The following is an 18,545-nucleotide window of genomic DNA, read 5'->3' as shown; positions in this document are numbered from 1 at the left end:
GAAAGCTTCACCACGCTTTGGTTTTGTTTTTTGTGGTGTTGATATGAGGATAGGTGTTGGGTTCATCTCTTCAGCACTTAAAGAAGACATTTCTGCTCGTATTTTCTCTAGTAAAGTCTATCATTTGCAAGCAAAGATGAAGAAAACAGTCATTTATCAATTCATTAGTGAATTGCATAGACTATCAAAGGGGCTTGAGTGGAATGAATCAGAATCAATAGTCAGAAGTCAGAACAGAGCAACAAAACACATTCAGGAGATGGCGCTTAAAAAGGTTACACTTAAAATGGCCAGCATTTGCTCAATGTGCACAGTGGTGCTGCAGCAAGGGAGAGTATGGCTGGATGTGTTTTTTGGAAAAAATTAAACATAGACCACAAATAGAAAAAGGATATGGAAATTGCACTAGACTACAATAATTATCAGACATTATCTAGTCTTATAAAAAAATCTGGTTCAGGTAAAGGTCCGTGGATAGATGAAGATATGTGGGAAGATATGAAGAGAAAGCAACACAAAAAGATGAGAAAAAGAAAATTGGAGGAATCAGGGAGGGAATCAGGGAGTGGAGCAGCTTGTGATGTTTTCCTTTCCCCCTCTCAGTACATGCAGCTGTGATCGCCATCAATGAAGCCATTGACCAGGGCGTCCCAGAGGCCACGGTGGTTGCCATGAACAACCCAAATGCCATGCTGGTCAACCTGGATTCCAACTCTGCCCGGCACTACCACGACATGCTGTACCAGGCCAAGGGAGAGAAAGTGGCCAACTCGCGCAAACGGGTATGAGCAAACTTTGCGATTAACGATGTGCCAGGTTTCAGAGCTTTTAATGGCAGCTTGGGCCAACATTCATATAATGCCCAAGAGGGGATTCATCGATCTGATTCCAGTGTGACAAAATCAGGCAGTTTTTAATTTGTGTTTGAAGTACCAGAAATATTTAGCACCACACAGAGTATAGAATGCTGAATGCACACAAGCCGCCCTGACGATAGGAAGTAAAACCACCGTCATGAAAAAAGCTGTGCCGGTTTTTGTCCTGAAATGTCGAGACTAATGAACCGAGACAAAAATTACGAGTTACAAGTGAAAAATTAAATATCAGGAGTAATTCTTTTATTAAGCTTAACGGGTCAATTCATTGTGTGACAGATTTCAGGTGATATGGTTCACCCCCATCTTACTTTAGTGTCCTAAAAGATGAATTGGTTGTACTGTTGCTTTGCTCCAGCAGCAAATGGTTGGCAATAATGATGGTACCGTCGAGAGTGACATCTACGACGAGCTCCTCACCCAGGCTGAGATCCAAGGAAATGTCAACAAGGTCAATCGTAAGTCGCGTCAATACATACACACACACACATGGGCACACAAGGAGCTGCATGTACTGCTTTGTTCATCCATTTGCACACAATGGTTTTGTTGATAAGGCAGTGAACTTTCAACCTGTTTGACAGTGAGCAATGCCCTGAGTGCAGCAGAACAGGCTTTGCTGAGCGGCGATGAGAACAAGTTATATGAGGCACTCAAGGCCATGGGAATACAGAACCTGCACGCCCACAACAAAGGCTGGTACCTCAAACAGCTGCTGGCTGACCGAGAGAATAAAGAGCAGGTGGGGAATCGAATGTCTAAATGTAATTCTGCATTGAAATGTCTGTAACGCTGAAAAAAACGATTAGGTGTCATCCCATTCTGATTTCTTCCATTTTTTGAAGGTCTCTCCAGGAGAAGCCTTGACTAAAGATGAATTGCAGGGTGGCGTGAATATGTCCAATGAGATTGCTGAAGGCTACGCAAAGAGTATGCACAAAATGTCTTTCACAACTTGATGATATATTCTGTGTATTACAGTAATACTTCTGCTACAGCTGTTCATTTTCTGTGTGTGCAGTGCTGAAGGCAGTGGAACGCATCAATGCTGCCATCAGGGCCGGGGTTCCAGAAAAGACAGTGCAGGAGCTGAGGAACCCTGATGCTCAGCTGCCTGAGGTCTATCCCAGTGCTGCAGACCTCTACCAGAGAGAGCTATCCAGCCTGCAGCAGCAGAGCCCTGAGGTACACACGCACGCACGCACGCACGCACGCACACAATATGAAGAATATTCTTCAGATGAATAAGCTTTCTGTTCTTGAATGAATGAATATAAAGAGGGCCACAAGCTCAATATCAAGCGAAAATGTGTGCAAGTAAACTCAGCACAACCATTAAGAATACTCAGCTTCCCTATTTGTAAAATTAGATTTGTCTTCATTCTAAACAATTGAGTTCAGTGAGAAGCTGCAGCAGAGTGACACTTGAGGACACTGAAGTTTAACTTGCAGGAAACAACCATTTTAATCACTGAATTATTCTTCCAAGTAAGGCCGTCGGATAATTTATCTTTTAACAAAGACCACAAAATGATTATGTATTTTCTCCACCACAAATCGTGTTGAAATGCAATTCCAGGTTGGAGCACTGTAAGATCTGGCGTGTTTTGACAGTCAAAGTCATCCTGTTTACAGCTTTCGTTGCAGAGCTTATTGTGTTTCCATGCAGCAGCCTAACTCATTCCGTTTTTGGAATCAATTATGTGTTATATTATAAAGATTCTATGACACGCTGAAAGGGGGGGAAAAAACACCCACATACACGTGCCCTCTCTGGTTCTACACCAGTCAAACCCAGCATATATTGCGCTGGAGTCTGCTTGTGAGCTTGTTAGCATATCATAAGTGCTATCTGCTGATTGTTTTGGCCCACGCCCTTGTCTGTTTGCTGTGTTTAGACCTGCCCAAAGGAGTTGTACCAAGGAGGGAAACATTGAACAGCAGTGAATTAGGCGAAAACACAAAAGTGCGAAAACTCCCTTGGACTCATTTTCTCTGTCCAACCTGCTGTAAACTGTGTGATAGCTGCTATATGCCTTTTATTACCACGGAAGTCCAAGCAAAGCCACTATCAAAACAGTCAATCTCTCACCTTGACTTTAATGTTGTGCCTCTGGTAGTGTTCTTTGGCAGTTTGACATATGAGGTAAATTTTGCTGCCGTTGTCCTGCAGGGTTGTTTGTCCCACCCGGAGCTGCTTGTTGCTGTGGAGATGCTTTCCTCGGTGGTGCTGATGAATGAGGCGCTGGATGTCGGCGACCGAACGGCCCTCTGGAAACAACTGTCAAGCTCCGTCACCGGACTCAGCAACGTGGAGGACGAGTATGCGCAGAGGTATTGGCAACACACACACCAGCTTTTACCGTCTCGTGCTGCTAGTATCTCTGCATCCTTTGGTCAGATGTGAAACAGGCTGTTGACGTGTTATCCCCGTCTGTATGCTTTCAGGTACATGGATGAGCTGATACGTTTGAAGGCAGCAGCCAGAGAAGAAGGTTGCGACTTTCTGACGTGGAACGACATTCAAGCCTGCATCGACCAGGTCAACCTGACTGTGCAGGAGGAGCATGAACGTAAGACACAGAGTCAATTACACCTAAATAAACAACATCTCAAACGCCTAAATAAGCATTTGTTTACTTTGGAAAGGCCACATGTTTGATGATTAAAGATGATTGAGATAAATGTTTATTTCCAGATGTTGTCACACGATTATATCTCCACTCTTGTTTCATTCATCTTAGCTCTTGAGGACGTGTTGTGTCCTCTGAAGTATACTGCTCACCTTTTATATATGTTTGTGCTTCTGCTTGCGTGTATCCAGGTATTGCTGCCATTGGGTTCATCAATGAGGCGCTGGATGAGGGGGATCCCATGAAGACTCTGGACACCCTGCAGAACTCCTCAGCCAAACTGACAGACGTGGACCCCTCTGTGGCTCAGCACTACCACGACAAACTGCTCGAGGCCCGCAGAGAGAAGGCTCATGTAAGAGACACACACACGCACACGCACACGCACACGCACACACACACACAGAGACAGACACACTACTTGAACTGATATTTATAGTACACTCTAGTAAGGTTATAAGTGATTTTACAAAGGTGTTTGGCCTGCTGACTACAAACATACAGTATGTACACTTGTTACTGTGCTTCTGTCCTGCTCTCTCCACATCATACTCAAGAGAGCATTATGCAAATGCAGGGAATTGTATGCAAACAGGCATCAGCTACTTGCTGTGGATGATACAGTTGAAAGCTGACGGTGTTTCACGTTAATGAGCAGGATGTTACTTGTTGCACTGTAGAGTCTGGGTATGGCATGCGGTTACAGCTTCGTTATTGTATTAGTGTGTGTAAAGGCTACACAGATGTGGCAAGAAGACTAAGATTAAAGTAGTAGTGTCGGTACATTTGGTGTAACTCCCGCCACTCACTCTAAAATGGCAGATGGTTGCTGTGTCGATGCTCAAACTGTGTGGTTCAGGTGATAAGCCAGAGAGCAATATGGGTGCTTAAACTGAACCACGTCAATGGACAGTTTTGTCTATTGTTGCTTTCCAATGAAAATGTAATCTATTCAAAACGATATGGCCACACAAGGCTAGCAAAGGATGAAGCAAAAGGCCCATGGAGCTCCCCAACATTCTCAATAATGAACCAATCTTGTCAATAATCTGAACCGTTAAGTGCCTATTGAAGTACAATAAGATCAAATCAAACAGCTGTCATTTGAAGATGAAGAGATGACGCCATGGAATCGTCGGCCTGTCTCAAACACGCACACACACTTCTAGATAGATACATTATTTCTATTATTGCTATTATAAATGTGTGGTCATAGCCGAACACATTCTCAGACTCTGTAGGAGCTGCAGACAGTCCATGTGACTCAGGCCTCTGATCCCCGCATGACTCCACCGCTGATGTCATCCGGCCATCATCTCTTCTCTCCCACACACTTCCTCTCATCCTTCCTTATGGGTCATGTGTGTCGGTGCTGCTTAGATTAACAGTTCTTTGTAGTTTAGTTAACACCAGTGACAATGCCGAATGTGACGATAAGTTTTTCTAGAAAGAGTAGGATCACCATCCTGTTCTCTCCGATTCATTTGCCTGAATTTTACTTGATGTGGCGCTGTGAGCTGGTTGTGGTTTTTGTACGCCCTAGCTTGTGCAGTGCTTTTGCATAGTGCTACATCACAGGCTCTGCCGGTTGTTGGGCTTGTCTCCTGCTGTAGGAGGAACAAAGACAAACAGGGCTGAAGGTGAGGTCAGTGCTTAGATGCTGATCATGTTGTTGCGCCGAGTGTGCAGAGCTGCATCTGTGAGACTGCTCACCAGAAATGTATAAGCTTCGCCTTCAAGGCTGCAAATAGAAAACTCCCACATAAGATCTATTTCAAGTTGTCATTCTGGTTTTATCTAGTGTAAATACAGATTAAATTCATCTTATCAGGGGTTGGTTTCAAAATACTTAGCGACTGCCAACACTGTTTGAAATGTCAACAGCCACCGGTTACATGCAAATCCTCAAATACACCATGTGGGAACTCTTTGTTTACTGACGAGCTTCAGTTCGCCATCGCACTTTCAGAACAGGAGCCCAAAAAAGCAAGTTATTTTCCTGGCAATTTAACAGGCAAAGGAAATAACAAGCTCACTCATTTGCTTCCATAAAAGGGCAGAAAGCTGAACACTGTATTATACAGACTAAACCTGTGAGCTGTGATGTAGTAAACTCTCTCACATGAAGCCCCGCCCCACACACACACACACACACACACATTCACAAATGTAAAAACAGTTATAAGAAATAATAAGGCTATTCTACATAAAATAATGTTCTAAAATATAAGATATACTATTGTTGGTTGTTGCATATCTGCAAATATGTTACACTGTTCATAGATCTCATACATTATTGATACATCACCAATGACTGATAATAGAGAGGCAAAATATTGGTCAGACTAGTACAAAGTAATGATTGCTGGCAGTGTTAGGGGAAGTGGTGGGGGCCCATGGCAGATTTTGCCCCACGGCCCCGTTTCTTGTTAATCTGGCCCCGATTAGAACAGTATGAGCTTCCTGTTGGTGTGAACAAGCTGAGTTGAGAGAGTGAAGATCACATCCGTGTAGTGTAGAATCTGGTTGACGCTACATCCTAGCATCTTGGGCCTTGCAAGATGAATTTTTGTCCCTATACGCCTACTTAGTACGACATATACCCAGGCCTTAAACCCACATGGCAGGCATGTAGGAAAGCATGACGTGTGTTTTACGTGTCATGTGAGTCTGGGGAAGAAGGAAAAAACAAAGCATAGTATTGAGCCTCCATTTATTGACTCCTTGTTGCTGCCTCATTAACTTTTCACTATTGAAACTTTTAGTCAGAAGGATAGTCACGCAGCCGTGGCTTTGACTCAGGGCTGTGGCTAAACAGCCAGAAGTCCGGAAATTTGTTCATTTAATCATCATTTGTTAATGTGTGTCCACAGACATGAAAAAATAAATAAAAAATCACTACACCATAAAACAACCTAAAGTCACTCAACACCCTAAAAGAACCTAAAGATAAACGCTCAAAACAAACCCAGAGTAAGTGTGCGTACTAAAAGAACCTGAGGCTACACCATAAACAACCTAAAACAACCTACCCAAAATAATCTAAAGTAATTGTAGCTGCACGTAAAGAGCAATGCATATGCATGAGCTCATGGATTCTAAGGGAAACGCATTGTGCAGAATGTGAGAGAGGTCATGTTTGGAAAGATGAATTATAAACTGCCCAACCCCCGCAGCTTTCACTTCCTCTTTCATGATGTGTTTGAAGCAAAGTTACGGCCCAAACCCTCCACCATTCCCCTGCTCTCTCTGGCACCACACCCTGTCTAGCGCCACTCGCCAGCTGCAGTGAGTGAGTCATCACCTACAAATATCAATTACAGCTCAAACTGCAAACATACAAACACCAATCAGCACTTGCCTGCTTTGGATTTGTGAATTATAAAGCAATTTTACTCCTCCTACTGCACGTTGCCCACCCCCACTGCAGGAGAAGTCTTCAAGATCGGGTATCAGTCTGCAGTATGCACGCATGCACGCACACACACTCACACAGAAGAAGATGAGGGCGGGGCAGATAGAAGGGAAGGTCCAAAGCATTAGTTCAGGTAGAGACCAGCTCACTCAAAAACATATACAAAAATCCAGACAAAGTGCGCCATCTAGATGGAGTTATGTGCTACTACAGGTCACTATAATGTAGCGGCGTGGTCATAGTTGAGGTTTTGTAGTTTCCTGGTTGGTGTAGCCAATGGATTTGGCTGCTATTAAGGAAAAATCCTCACTAAAGCAGTGTTAAAACCATGGTGATGTAACTAACATTGTGGATGCAATGAAAACCAGTGTGTGGGTGTGTGTGGCAGCTGCAGTGTAGTCATTGACACTCATTGCTTACACACTGTTTATTTTGTTACAGATCTGCTGAATAGGAATCCCCGCCAACTACTCTTACTTTAATAACAAATTGAGAGGATTATTCAGCTTAGGCAGGGAGATGAGTTTATAGCATAAAATATGTCCACAGTGTATCTGTTACACTGACAGAGTCAAGACCAGTCGGAGGACGTGCAGTGTCCAGAAATTGTTTAAAAGGTGGGCCTTATTCAGCACATTTTGCCTCGTCTTTCCAGGAGACCCAGGATCCTTCTGCTGTGCTATGGCTGGATGAAATCCAGGATGCCGTATTGGAGGCTAATCAAGACACGCAGGAGGCCTTACAATGTAAGATAACACACTTGCATGTCACATGTTATGGAACATTATGTTTAGAACATGGCAGAGCATTTGGCAGAGCATAGTAAAGCACTGAAGGACGTTTGTGTTTGTGTCTCAAGTCTCTCAGTGCATCCAGGCCATCAATGAGGCTGTGGACAGCGGTGACTCAGCTCAGACTATGGCTGCTCTGCGTAACTCTGGGACAGGGTTGTACGGTGTCACCTCTGAGTGTGCGCAGACCTACCAGGAGGACCTAACCAAAATCAAAAATGAGAAACTGAAAGAAGGTGAGAAACCGATTTATGAACGAGGGGAAGGACGTATGCATCTATCGGTACTTGGTAGATATTGTCACTAATAAAATGGAAATGAAGGAGCTGTGTATGTTCACTGATGTTCGCCACTTTTGACGACATGAGAATGCTGTACTTCCGACATGAAACATCTACACACATCCACTTATTTTTATTTGTCTTTCACGTGCCCAGGTGATAATGGCAGTGTGTGGGTGAAGCACTGGGTGAAGGGAGGACACAACTACTACTACAACCTGGAGACCAAAGAGGGCACCTGGGAGGAGCCAGAGGGCTTCCTCCAAAACAACGTTCAGCTCAACAAGGAGGACATCCAGGTAGACTGCTGTCCTGTGGCTCAGCAATGCATGCCTGTAGCTTTTTAACTCTGTAAACCTTAACTATTTTATTTTTCCGGTCAGTCTGTGGTTTCTGGGGTAACCACAGCCTACAATCGTGAGCAGTTGTGGCTGGCAAATGAAAGCTTGATTACAAAGCTGCAAGCACGTTGCCGTGGTTACCTGGTAAGGAAAGGCCAGGGGGAGCGGATGGACTTCCTGAAATCAAAAGAGCCATCCGTCACTTGCATACAGGTAGATCACATACATGACTGTATGCCACTGCTGCTTTAGTTAATACATATTTACTGATATATTACACACAAACTCTCTCTCTCGGTCTCTCACTCACTCACTGACTCACTCACTCTCAGGCACACTGGAAAGGATACCAACAGAAGAAGAAGTTCAAAGACCGTAAGCAGTATCTTAAAGACCACAGTGAAGATGCTGTCAAGGTAAACAAGGTGTCATGTACTATCCACAATATGAATGTTATGAGAGACTTTGGTCATTCTAAAGGATGTGCTGCTTTCTTTCTCAGATCCAAGCAATGGTTCGGATGCACCAAGCTCGCAAGAAATACAGAGACCGTCTGAAGTACTTCAAAGATCATGTAAATATAACTCTACAGCCTTTATTTCACAGCGTGAATCCATTTTCACAGAAGGTCAAGATATATAAACAGATTTAGTGCTAAAAAATGGACTGAACGAATAATTGGCTGTACCATTGCAAAGTGGGTTAAAATTATTTTACCAAACTCAATTCAACAAATACAACAATTATATACATGTAATGCTAACATTACCCACACAAACCATACAAAACAAAGATAAAACTTGGATCATTAAGATGTGTTTACTTGGCTCAAATTGTCTTTTTAGAAGTAGACTCTAGTTAAAAGCTTTAGGTCATTTTGCCTGTACATAAATTTCCATGTGACAGATCCAATGATGTTTACTGCAGGTCATTAGTGGTTTGAGGGTGGCAGGTGGCTCATCTAGCCCCTGAAATGTCCAATTGCCACATTATTGGCAATAACACGCACTATTGATCAGCCAAGTGATTGCCGCTTTCTTCTGCAGATCAATGACGTAGTGAAGATTCAGGCTTTCATTAGAGCCAACAAGGCCAGAGATGACTACAAGACACTGAGTGAGTATGAAACACGCGGCCATATCCATTCAATGCCTAGCTCGTCCATGTCTCTCATTACTTTTAGTGTCTCTTTTTCAGAAACAATTGAAAAATAAAATTGGGGTTGCAAACACTAGGTGGTTGTTGTTGTTTAACCACGTATTTATTTAATCGTTACAAATTTATAGTTGTTTTTTTCCATTGACTGACTCTGAACTGATATGTTCTGTATGGAGTTGATGTGCTCTACTTTAACTGGGTGTTTTTCTGTAAAAGTTAGCAAAACCATAAAATTCATTCAGAACAGTCAGAGTTGGACTCACACATTCTGCCTAACAACATGTGACTGCTCACACAGTCAGTGCTGAAGACCCTCCAATGGCCGTGGTGAGGAAGTTCGTTCACCTGCTGGACCACAGCGACCAGGACTTCCAGGAGGAGCTGGAGCTGATGCGGCTCCGTGAGGAGGTGGTCACCAACATCCGCTCCAACCAGCAGCTGGAGAATGACCTCAATTTGATGGACATCAAGATCGGCCTGCTGGTGAAGAATAAGATCACGTTGCAGGAGGTGGTGTCCCACAGCAAGAAGCTGACCAAGAAGAACAAGGGCCAGCTGTCCAACATGATGATGATGAACAAGCAGCGGGGAGGCCTGAAGGCTCTCAGCAAGGAGAAGAGGCTTAAACTGGAGGCCTACCAGTACCTCTTCTATCTATTACAGGTACTTCATACCTGCCTCTGGTCCTTTACATCATCAGCACATGCTCTCACAAGTCTTATTTTCTTAACACAAGTGAAACAATTTTCCAGTGAGATGACTATTTCTTCAAGTTCTTTAAAGCAGTTTCATTTGGTTTCTGCTTCCAGACCAACCCCACCTACCTTGCCAAGCTGATCTTCCAGATGCCACAGAATAAATCCACAAAGTTCATGGACTCTGTAATCTTCACCTTGTATAATTACGCCTCTAACCAGAGAGAGGAGTACCTTCTGCTCAAGCTCTTCAAAACAGCCCTGCAGGAGGAGATCAAGTGAGAACCAGATCAGACCTTGAAATTGACATTTAAAAGTCATCAAGATAATGTACTTAGAATTTTGGATTTATGATCACTTTATGATCACTTTTAGCGATAGTGACACATTTCATATAATCCTGAACAGATCAAAGGTGGACCAGATGAAGGAGATTGTCACAGGAAATCCGACAGTCATCAAGATGGTGGTGAGTTTCCATAGAGGCACGCGCGGCCAGAATGCCCTGCGGCAGATCCTGGCCCCGGTTGTCAAGGAGATCATTGATGATAAAACGCTGAACATTAAGACGGACCCAGTGGACATCTACAAGAGCTGGGTGAACCAGATGGAGACGCAGACTGGAGAGGCCAGGTGAGTCGGAGGCTGTGAACTATAAGCCAGTGCTGACGAATGATGATCTCTTCCAGTGTAGTTTTTTTTTCTTCAACCCTTTTTGAACAGTGTGACAGAGCTTATAAAATCTATGTAATCGCAGATTGTATTACAGAATTGTTTTCAAAAGCTAAATTCTGCCAGGGAATATTTTTTCCCCAACTGTACTTGAATGTGCCATTTGTCAGCATTTTCACTCGGATAATGAAAGAAGATACAAAACATTATGTAAAAAAGCCCTTTGGGTGCATTCCAAATACATGGTAAACTGAATGCATACATTTTTATTTATTTTATTTTGGATCGGTGTGTAGGATAGGATCACAACTCACCCAGAGCCCCAGCATCACAGAAAGTGCTGGTGTGTGAATACGGGCCAACTGTGAAGAGCAATACACAAAATGCCTCAAGGCAGTGCAACCAACCTGAGAACCATCTAATTAAGTCCAGTCCAATAAATCCTCCTTTATGAAGCTTCTGATGTTAAGATTGTGATGACACAGTCAAAAGGGGGTTCATTTGATAATTTGAACAACTATGGAAGCATAAATGTTGTATGATGTGCTGCATTGAAGAACTACAATTTTGCTGTAGCGATGATGATTAATGTTGACGTTTCCCTCTTTATCTATTTCTTCTCTCCTGCTAACCTTAACAGCAAGCTACCTTACGATGTGACCCCAGAGCAGGCCATGTCCCACGAGGAGGTCAGGACTCGATTGGAGGCCTCCATCAAGAACATGAGGACGGTCACAGACAAGTTCCTGTCCGCTATCATCGTGTCGGTGGATAAAATTCCGTAGGTTCCTTCCCTGTGTGAGCTGCGCTCTGTCACATTTTCACAGCTGCAGAATCATTTGGTTTGATGTTACAATATTTACTGTCTGTCAGGTATGGGATGCGGTTCATCTCCAAGGTGCTGAAGGACACCCTCCATGAGAAGTTTCCAGATGCTACAGAAGACGAGCTGCTCAAGGTCAGTTTATGACTGTAGTTCCAAATGAATCCGAGATGATTCCGTTTGCTTTTTACTATTCATTAAAGAACGCATACAATGTGTGATGTGCCATATGTGAAATCACAATTTGAATTGAGTATAAACATGGCAAATATTCTCTCCATGAAAGGTTCACGGTAATACAGACCCATCTTTCCTCTTCTTTGAAAGAGTTTTTCTGCCTTACTGCTCTGGCTTTCACAGCTCCGTTTCATATTCATTTCTTTCCACTGTGTTTCTTATTTCTTTCTCCTGCTGCTCCGCTTCTTTCACTCCTCGCCACCTAGCCGTGTCCCCTCCGTCAGGGTGGGGGTGTCCACCTCTCTGCTGACGTAAGGTGAGCCATGCCACTCTTCTGGCTCTGCTCCCTCTCCCTCCCCAGCTGTCCTAACATGTTCCAGAATGCTCCTTCTCGTTCTGTCATACCAACTAGACACTTCAATCTCTGTGCGTTTCACCAATCATTAATCTGTCTAATGTTAAAGACAAAGGGCAACTAAACAGATAACAGATTTATCTTGACAGGTGTGCTTGTATTTGAAATGCAGTCCTTATGCAGCCACATTTACACCTTGCATTAAAATGCAGCATATCTGTAACCCAGATAAGGAATGCAAGGTGTACAAGGTGACTTCCTGACATCGGAAATCATTATGCAGATAACGAATGCAATGAAAAGTGTTAATGGGGCCCTGAATGTCTGTTTTATTGAACTTAGTATTGATTAGCCAGCAAAGGTTAACAGTAATGATTTTTGTGCTGCATCTTGTTTTATTGGTTTGGTTCAGCTTTGTGATCTTTATGTTGATGGCTCTAACACTCATCAACTCAACTTTTCCCTTTTGAACAATTTGCTTAGTTGATTTTTAGCTTTCCATATTAATATATACATGTAATTGCATGGGCTACTGTAGTGTGTGTGTGTTTAAATTGTCAATGTCCACAGTTTTGTCACAGTCATTTTTGCTTTTCAGATTGTGGGGAACCTCTTGTATTACCGCTATATGAACCCAGCCATTGTGGCACCCGATGCCTTTGACATCATCGAGGTGTCTGCAGGCGGTCAGCTCACCACAGAGCAGCGACGAAACCTGGGCTCTGTTGCCAAGATGCTGCAGCACGCTGCCTCCAATAAAATGTTCTTGGGGGATAACGCTCATCTCAACCCCATTAATGAGTATCTCAGTGCCTCCCACCAGAAGTTCAGGTCAGATGTTAATCATGATAGAAACTACAAACTAGACGTTAACTGTCACTTTGGTAGTGGAAATATTATTATTATTATTATTATTATCATTATTACACAGTGCTTATTCCCAGTATATATATTTTCCTGTCTCCCTCTTTCATTACAGGCGTTTCTTTCTGGCAGCGTGTGATGTTCCCTCACTTGAAGATAAGTTCAACGTGGATCAGTATTCTGACTTGGTCACAGTCACCAAACCTGTCATCTACATCTCTATTGGAGAGATAATCAACACTCACACAGTGAGTCACTTTCTTCCTCGGATCATTTACTTGCACATTAAGGTCCATGTACCCTCATCCATTCATGTCAGTTAAAGCCTAAAACTATTATGTTGACATCTTTTTTTGAGAGTTTTTCCCTGATTGGTCCTCTTTTCCCGTTAGCTGCTGCTGGAGCATCAGGACGCTATAGCTCCAGAGCACAATGACTCCATCCATGAGCTGCTGGAGGACCTTGGGGAGGTTCCCACTGTGGAATCGCTCATTGGTGAGTACAGTACAGAAAATGCATCATTTATCCCATGTAGAGAAAAAAATCACAGAATCCATCACACTGCAGGCTAAGTGTGCACCAACAGCAGAGGAAGTAGTGGATGAACCAAAACAAAACTCATGCTCTGCCTGCTGGCCACTCATCATTCACACAACCAGCCAGTTACATCCAGGGGAGGGATCAGAAGTAGAAAAAACAATGGCACACCTTCAGCCTTCCAAGATGACTTTTTACAGTGAAAGTTCAATGGGGTGTTAATTACACTGTAATCTCTGGTCTTACTCTGTCTGATGATCACAGTGATTACTCAAACAGTTTTTATCAGATTTGGATGAAGCTTTGTTATTGAGTTTTTATTTATTTTTTATTTTCAAAGAGGTCAAAATAACAGAGCAAGGTCAGATTTTCACCCTAATACTGATAGATGGGGAATAAATTTATGTATATATTATGGAAATACTACTACTCGCCTTAAAGGAGCAGCTCATTGATTTTTTTTTAGAAACTATAGATAATACTATATATACTATATTATATATATTTAATTTCGCATGACTGATCTGCTGCTCAGGAGAAAATCCACTCCCGCCCGATGACCCCAACAAAGAGCTGATGGGGAAGACTGAGGTTTCACTTACGCTCGCCAACAAATTTGATGTTTCTGGGGAGGCCAACGTTGAGATGGATGCCAAGACTCTCCTGCTCAAGTAAGTTGTAGAAGAAGATAAAAGCTTCAGTGCCCACTAGTGATGATTACATGCTGTACTTTTAGTAGAGCGTAATATTATTATTATTTCTGATGTGTATACATTATTTTGTCTCTTTCTAGCACCAAAAGGCTCATTGTGGATGTGATCCGATTCCAGCCTGGAGAGACACTGACTGAGATCCTGGACTCAACAGCCAGCCCAGAGCAGGTCAGAAAAACAGAGGAAACAATAAGGCAGTTACATTCATCATAAAGCCCATCCAAATATCAGAATAAACCTGATTTTAAAATACCAGCACTTATTATGCTACAACAAGTGGTATAAAACATTGCTATTAGTGTTATTACCCACTGTGGTCTCATTTATTTGTATTATGGAGGTATCACAAAACTATATTTACGTAGTGATACTGTGGTAAAAATGCTACATAATGTGAAGCAGTCAAACATGGGAGGAAGAAGTTATTTCTTTCTGGAATTTTAAAGATATCCCATTAGAATGCCGCTCTGGGTTTTTGCTGAAACTTTAATGTGTTTTCCATCCTGGCTAACAGGAAACAGAGTACCAGCGAGCCATGCAGAGGAGGGCCATCCGAGATGCAAAAACGCCAGAGAAAATGAAGCAGGTCAAACCGGTGGTGGATGACAGCCTCACGCTGCAGGGGAAGAAGGACAAGATCAAGAGCAACCTGCAAAGGCTGGCAGAGCTCGGGAAGGTTCACCCTGAGAAACGCTATCAGGATCTCATCAATGACATCTCCAAAGTAAGCCACCGATGCATGTCATGGCATTAAACCACTCTCAAGTGTGTTTTACTCAATTTCTGTGTATTTCTATATAACAGGACATCAGAAATCAGAGACGATATCGCCAGCGCAGGAAAGCTGAGCTGGTGAGACTCCAGCAGACTAATGCCGCCCTCAACTCAAAGACCAATTTTTACAACGTGCAGATTGATTCTTACAATCAGTACATCAAGACATGCATGGACAACCTGGCCATCAAGTGAGTGGCCCTTCATCTTAAAACGCCTTGCAATTTGTAGATCTCAGCTCATAACAATATAAGGCTACAGTGTGTTTATGGTGCAATTCTGGACACTCAATTCTAAATTTTTGGGGGTGCCTTGTGCTGTGCTGTGTTCTGATGTATTGTACGGTTTACTCTCTCTCCTCTCAGGCCAAACAAACCGGATAAGAAGAAGAAACAGGTTTCACAGAAATACACAGCCTCTCGCCTCCATGAGAAGGGCGTGCTGATCGCAATCGAGGATTTACAGCCTAACCAGTGAGTTCTGCAGCTAGTTGCATTTACGTTTTGTAATGGTTACAATGTTTTTTTGTAAGGTGTTAAGTGTTAGGAAGTATGTGTTGAAAGTGTCAAACTTCAATCAAACAGAAAACGAAGGGCTTTTCATGAAGAGATTAAAGAGATGTATTGGGTTTTTTGCACTTAAAAAATATGAATGCCTTGAATACATTCTAGCCAGCCAAATAATTTACTATTATTTTTTTAGTGCTCCGCTGGTTTTCATTCAGACCTTGGTTCTGTACTAAAGCAGACATATAATCCAGATTTCCATTCTTGTTTTCATTTTGGTCTATTCTAAAACCTCTGTAATGCTTTAATAATAGGATTTATATGTTGTTAAATTTACATTTTTGTCAGTCTATTTTTGTTCTGCTTAGATAATTTAATTGCAAAATAATGCTTGTTTGAAATGGGACATCTCACTCTTTATAAATTGTAAATGTTTACTAACTAACCAGCATTTTACTTGTAATCATTGCATCTGAAGAATTGGAAAGAAATGGGGGAGACTTTACCCCTGTTTTTTCTTCCTCCCATACAGGTTCAAGAATGTTATATTTGAGATTTCTCGATCAGAAGCAGTCGGCGTCTTTGATGTGAAAGCCAAGGTCGTGGGCGTGCATTTGGAGACATTACAGTTAGAATATCAGGTATCATTTCTATTTATGTAAGAACAAGCCACTGTGTGTCCCGCCTTGGCTGTCAGTAGTTACTACAAACAAGGCTGTGAAGTTTGTTAAGTTTATTTTGTGTTTTTCTCTTAGGATCTCCTCCAGCTGCAATATGAAGGCGTGGCAGTGATGAAGCTCTTTGACAGAGCCACCGTCAATGTCAACCTGCTCATTTTTCTGCTCAACAAGAAATTTTATGGGAAATAGAAGGAGGAGGGAGAGATGGGCTACAGACACTGTTTAAATCACAACACCCACAATGTTGAAAACCCTGACTCGCATCACCTTGGTTTTCCTGCATTATCCCACACTGCACTTCTCTTATGTGCCTATGCAAATTTATGTGCATCTTTTTAATTATGTGCATCACAATATGTGCGTTATTCTTAATGGAACAATCCATTGTAAGACACAAGCCTGCACACCACAGAAGCTGGAGACTTTTGCTTACTGTCTTCCGTAACTACAACTTGGGCAGAGGTTTAATATTTCCTAAATATTCTGCTTGGAATATTACAAGTATCTTGTGCATGGGCTTTCATTAATTGTAGAATATGTTTTATGTAAAGAGATTACTTGCAGGTTCTCTGCTCACCTGGCTGATAAAGGCCTAATGTTACATCTTGTCCCCTATTATCAAAGTGACATACCTTACAGCAGGGCTGTAGTACGTGCGACCTTGCCTGGTCTTAGAGCTAACTTGGCCTTATCTAGAATATTTTTTGGTTTTGATTTTGTGTCGCTGATTGAGCTTAATTCGGGGACAAAAAGAAAAAATTGTTGGGGGGGCGCACACTTCTACATTGTGTACTTTATTTTGACACAAACACCCTCTCTGTTTGTCTGCCTGCCTGCCTGTCTCTGTAGCTGTGTCCCAGTTCTGTGCTCCTTTTAATGTGTAGTTCCTTTACTCTGTAAAAGTGACTAAATTGACACTATTGTCACAAAATGGACACTATTGTCCCTCCATGTAATAATGCTTCACATGCATCAAGTCCTTTTGGTGCAAATTGTAATGTACATTATTTTTTGCACAATAGTTAAGAAGTAATTTATAGTATTGGTATATATGTTGTATGGAATTGGGACCCAACATCTAATCTCTATGGAATGTGCCATCAGATGTGCTATTTGGTTTATGAATTGCAGAAAACATCTAATCTATCAAAGTCATCTTTCTGTTTTTTATTATACATATATACAACAATATGCATAGTTGCAGAATGACTTTAAACATTCAGAACCAGATTAAATAGGTGCCATAGGTTTATCCTCTGTATAGTTTGTCTGGGAGTGGACTGAGGTGGCTGTGACTACAGCCTGAAAGGTCATATCCTCCTCCCTTGATCCCCTCTGCTCCTCGTGACGCTGCTGCAGAGGAAACATGGCAATTTTGCACTTAAAGCACACAGATCTGTGCAAATGTGCTTAAGCAATGGCCTTCGCAGAGGACTTAACTGGAGGTGGTTATAATTGTTAACTCATGGGTCACTGTCCTGTATCATTGAAATATGAGTGACCATCACAAAAGATGTTATAAATGCGATAAATAAAGCATCTGTTAATCTGCAAAATGTAGGATGGCATCTAGTTGTGTAAGCTGGAAATTAAATATGGAGATTTTTTTTTATAAAATATTGTTGAAAATAATCAGTTTCCCTTATTTATATTTTATATGTTGTCAGTCAATGTTATGCTTTAGTTAATTGTTGCAAAGCTTAAAACAAACGGTATGAGGGAGCTCTTTAACCCTGTATAGAAGTGCAGTATTATGGTTAATTACACTTGTGTCCAGTAGATGTCACTCTATACCATCGAATTTTTCTAAGTATTCTTTGTATTAGGATCTGCCTTATTTCAAGAAGCCTCAATTCAAGATTCTTTACAAAGTTATTGAACTAGGTGTTGATTATCTGTGCCACGTAAAGTTGCCCTAATGAGGGGTGTGTGAGACTTTGCTTCGTGTGCATCATTTCCTCTCATTCACAGTCAATAAAATGTATTTTCCTTTTTTTTTTCCTTTCCTTTTTTTTTTTTTTTCTAGAATAAAGCTCTTCTACCTATTCTGTTGTGCGGGTTGAGCGTACTTTCAAAGCTTCGAAGATTGAAGTGATGCTGACACATTTAGCCACTACTGTAAATATAGTCTGAGAGGGGGATCTTCTCGTGTATGTCATTTAGTTTTTTAGCAAAATTACACCAACGGGTTATTTTATAATATTTTGTTAAGGGGAACACTTCCAGTAATAGTAATAATAATAACACCAATACTC

The 18,545-nt window shown here is 42.0% G+C and overlaps 1 protein-coding gene across 2 annotated transcripts in view; it reads left to right on the top strand.

Annotated features, from left to right (window-relative positions):
• Window positions 1–18,335, top strand: part of iqgap1 (IQ motif containing GTPase activating protein 1) — a 36,072-nt gene extending 17,737 nt beyond the window's left edge. Inside the window, exons 8-37 of one of the 2 annotated variants that reach the window (XM_076146856.1) lie at window positions 604–782; window positions 1,237–1,333; window positions 1,460–1,617; window positions 1,721–1,805; window positions 1,897–2,060; window positions 3,049–3,209; window positions 3,324–3,448; window positions 3,700–3,863; window positions 7,579–7,669; window positions 7,783–7,950; window positions 8,152–8,294; window positions 8,379–8,549; window positions 8,669–8,752; window positions 8,839–8,910; window positions 9,383–9,452; window positions 9,793–10,157; window positions 10,304–10,467; window positions 10,598–10,822; window positions 11,502–11,642; window positions 11,735–11,819; window positions 12,815–13,047; window positions 13,196–13,328; window positions 13,473–13,575; window positions 14,153–14,288; window positions 14,411–14,498; window positions 14,845–15,054; window positions 15,135–15,295; window positions 15,470–15,577; window positions 16,143–16,251; window positions 16,366–18,335. In XM_076146856.1, coding sequence (XP_076002971.1) covers window positions 604–782; window positions 1,237–1,333; window positions 1,460–1,617; window positions 1,721–1,805; window positions 1,897–2,060; window positions 3,049–3,209; window positions 3,324–3,448; window positions 3,700–3,863; window positions 7,579–7,669; window positions 7,783–7,950; window positions 8,152–8,294; window positions 8,379–8,549; window positions 8,669–8,752; window positions 8,839–8,910; window positions 9,383–9,452; window positions 9,793–10,157; window positions 10,304–10,467; window positions 10,598–10,822; window positions 11,502–11,642; window positions 11,735–11,819; window positions 12,815–13,047; window positions 13,196–13,328; window positions 13,473–13,575; window positions 14,153–14,288; window positions 14,411–14,498; window positions 14,845–15,054; window positions 15,135–15,295; window positions 15,470–15,577; window positions 16,143–16,251; window positions 16,366–16,479 — 4,307 coding nt within the window. In that variant the 3' untranslated portion in view covers window positions 16,480–18,335. Of the gene's footprint in view, window positions 1–603; window positions 783–1,233; window positions 1,334–1,459; window positions 1,618–1,720; window positions 1,806–1,896; window positions 2,061–3,048; window positions 3,210–3,323; window positions 3,449–3,699; window positions 3,864–7,578; window positions 7,670–7,782; window positions 7,951–8,151; window positions 8,295–8,378; window positions 8,550–8,668; window positions 8,753–8,838; window positions 8,911–9,382; window positions 9,453–9,792; window positions 10,158–10,303; window positions 10,468–10,597; window positions 10,823–11,501; window positions 11,643–11,734; window positions 11,820–12,814; window positions 13,048–13,195; window positions 13,329–13,472; window positions 13,576–14,152; window positions 14,289–14,410; window positions 14,499–14,844; window positions 15,055–15,134; window positions 15,296–15,469; window positions 15,578–16,142; window positions 16,252–16,365 lie in introns of both variants that reach the window. The other variant, XM_076146855.1, reaches the window with a different exon arrangement.
• Window positions 18,336–18,545: the final 210 nt, after the last annotated feature.

Source organism: Genypterus blacodes, unplaced genomic scaffold, assembly GCF_046128005.1.
Source record: "Genypterus blacodes isolate CSIRO-AG114 ecotype Tasmania unplaced genomic scaffold, CSIRO-AGI_Gbla_v1 ptg000036l_1, whole genome shotgun sequence".
Lineage (NCBI taxonomy): Eukaryota > Metazoa > Chordata > Actinopteri > Ophidiiformes > Ophidiidae > Genypterus > Genypterus blacodes.
Note: the sequence above shows the minus strand (reverse complement) of the source record. Positions and strands in the feature narration are given on the sequence as shown.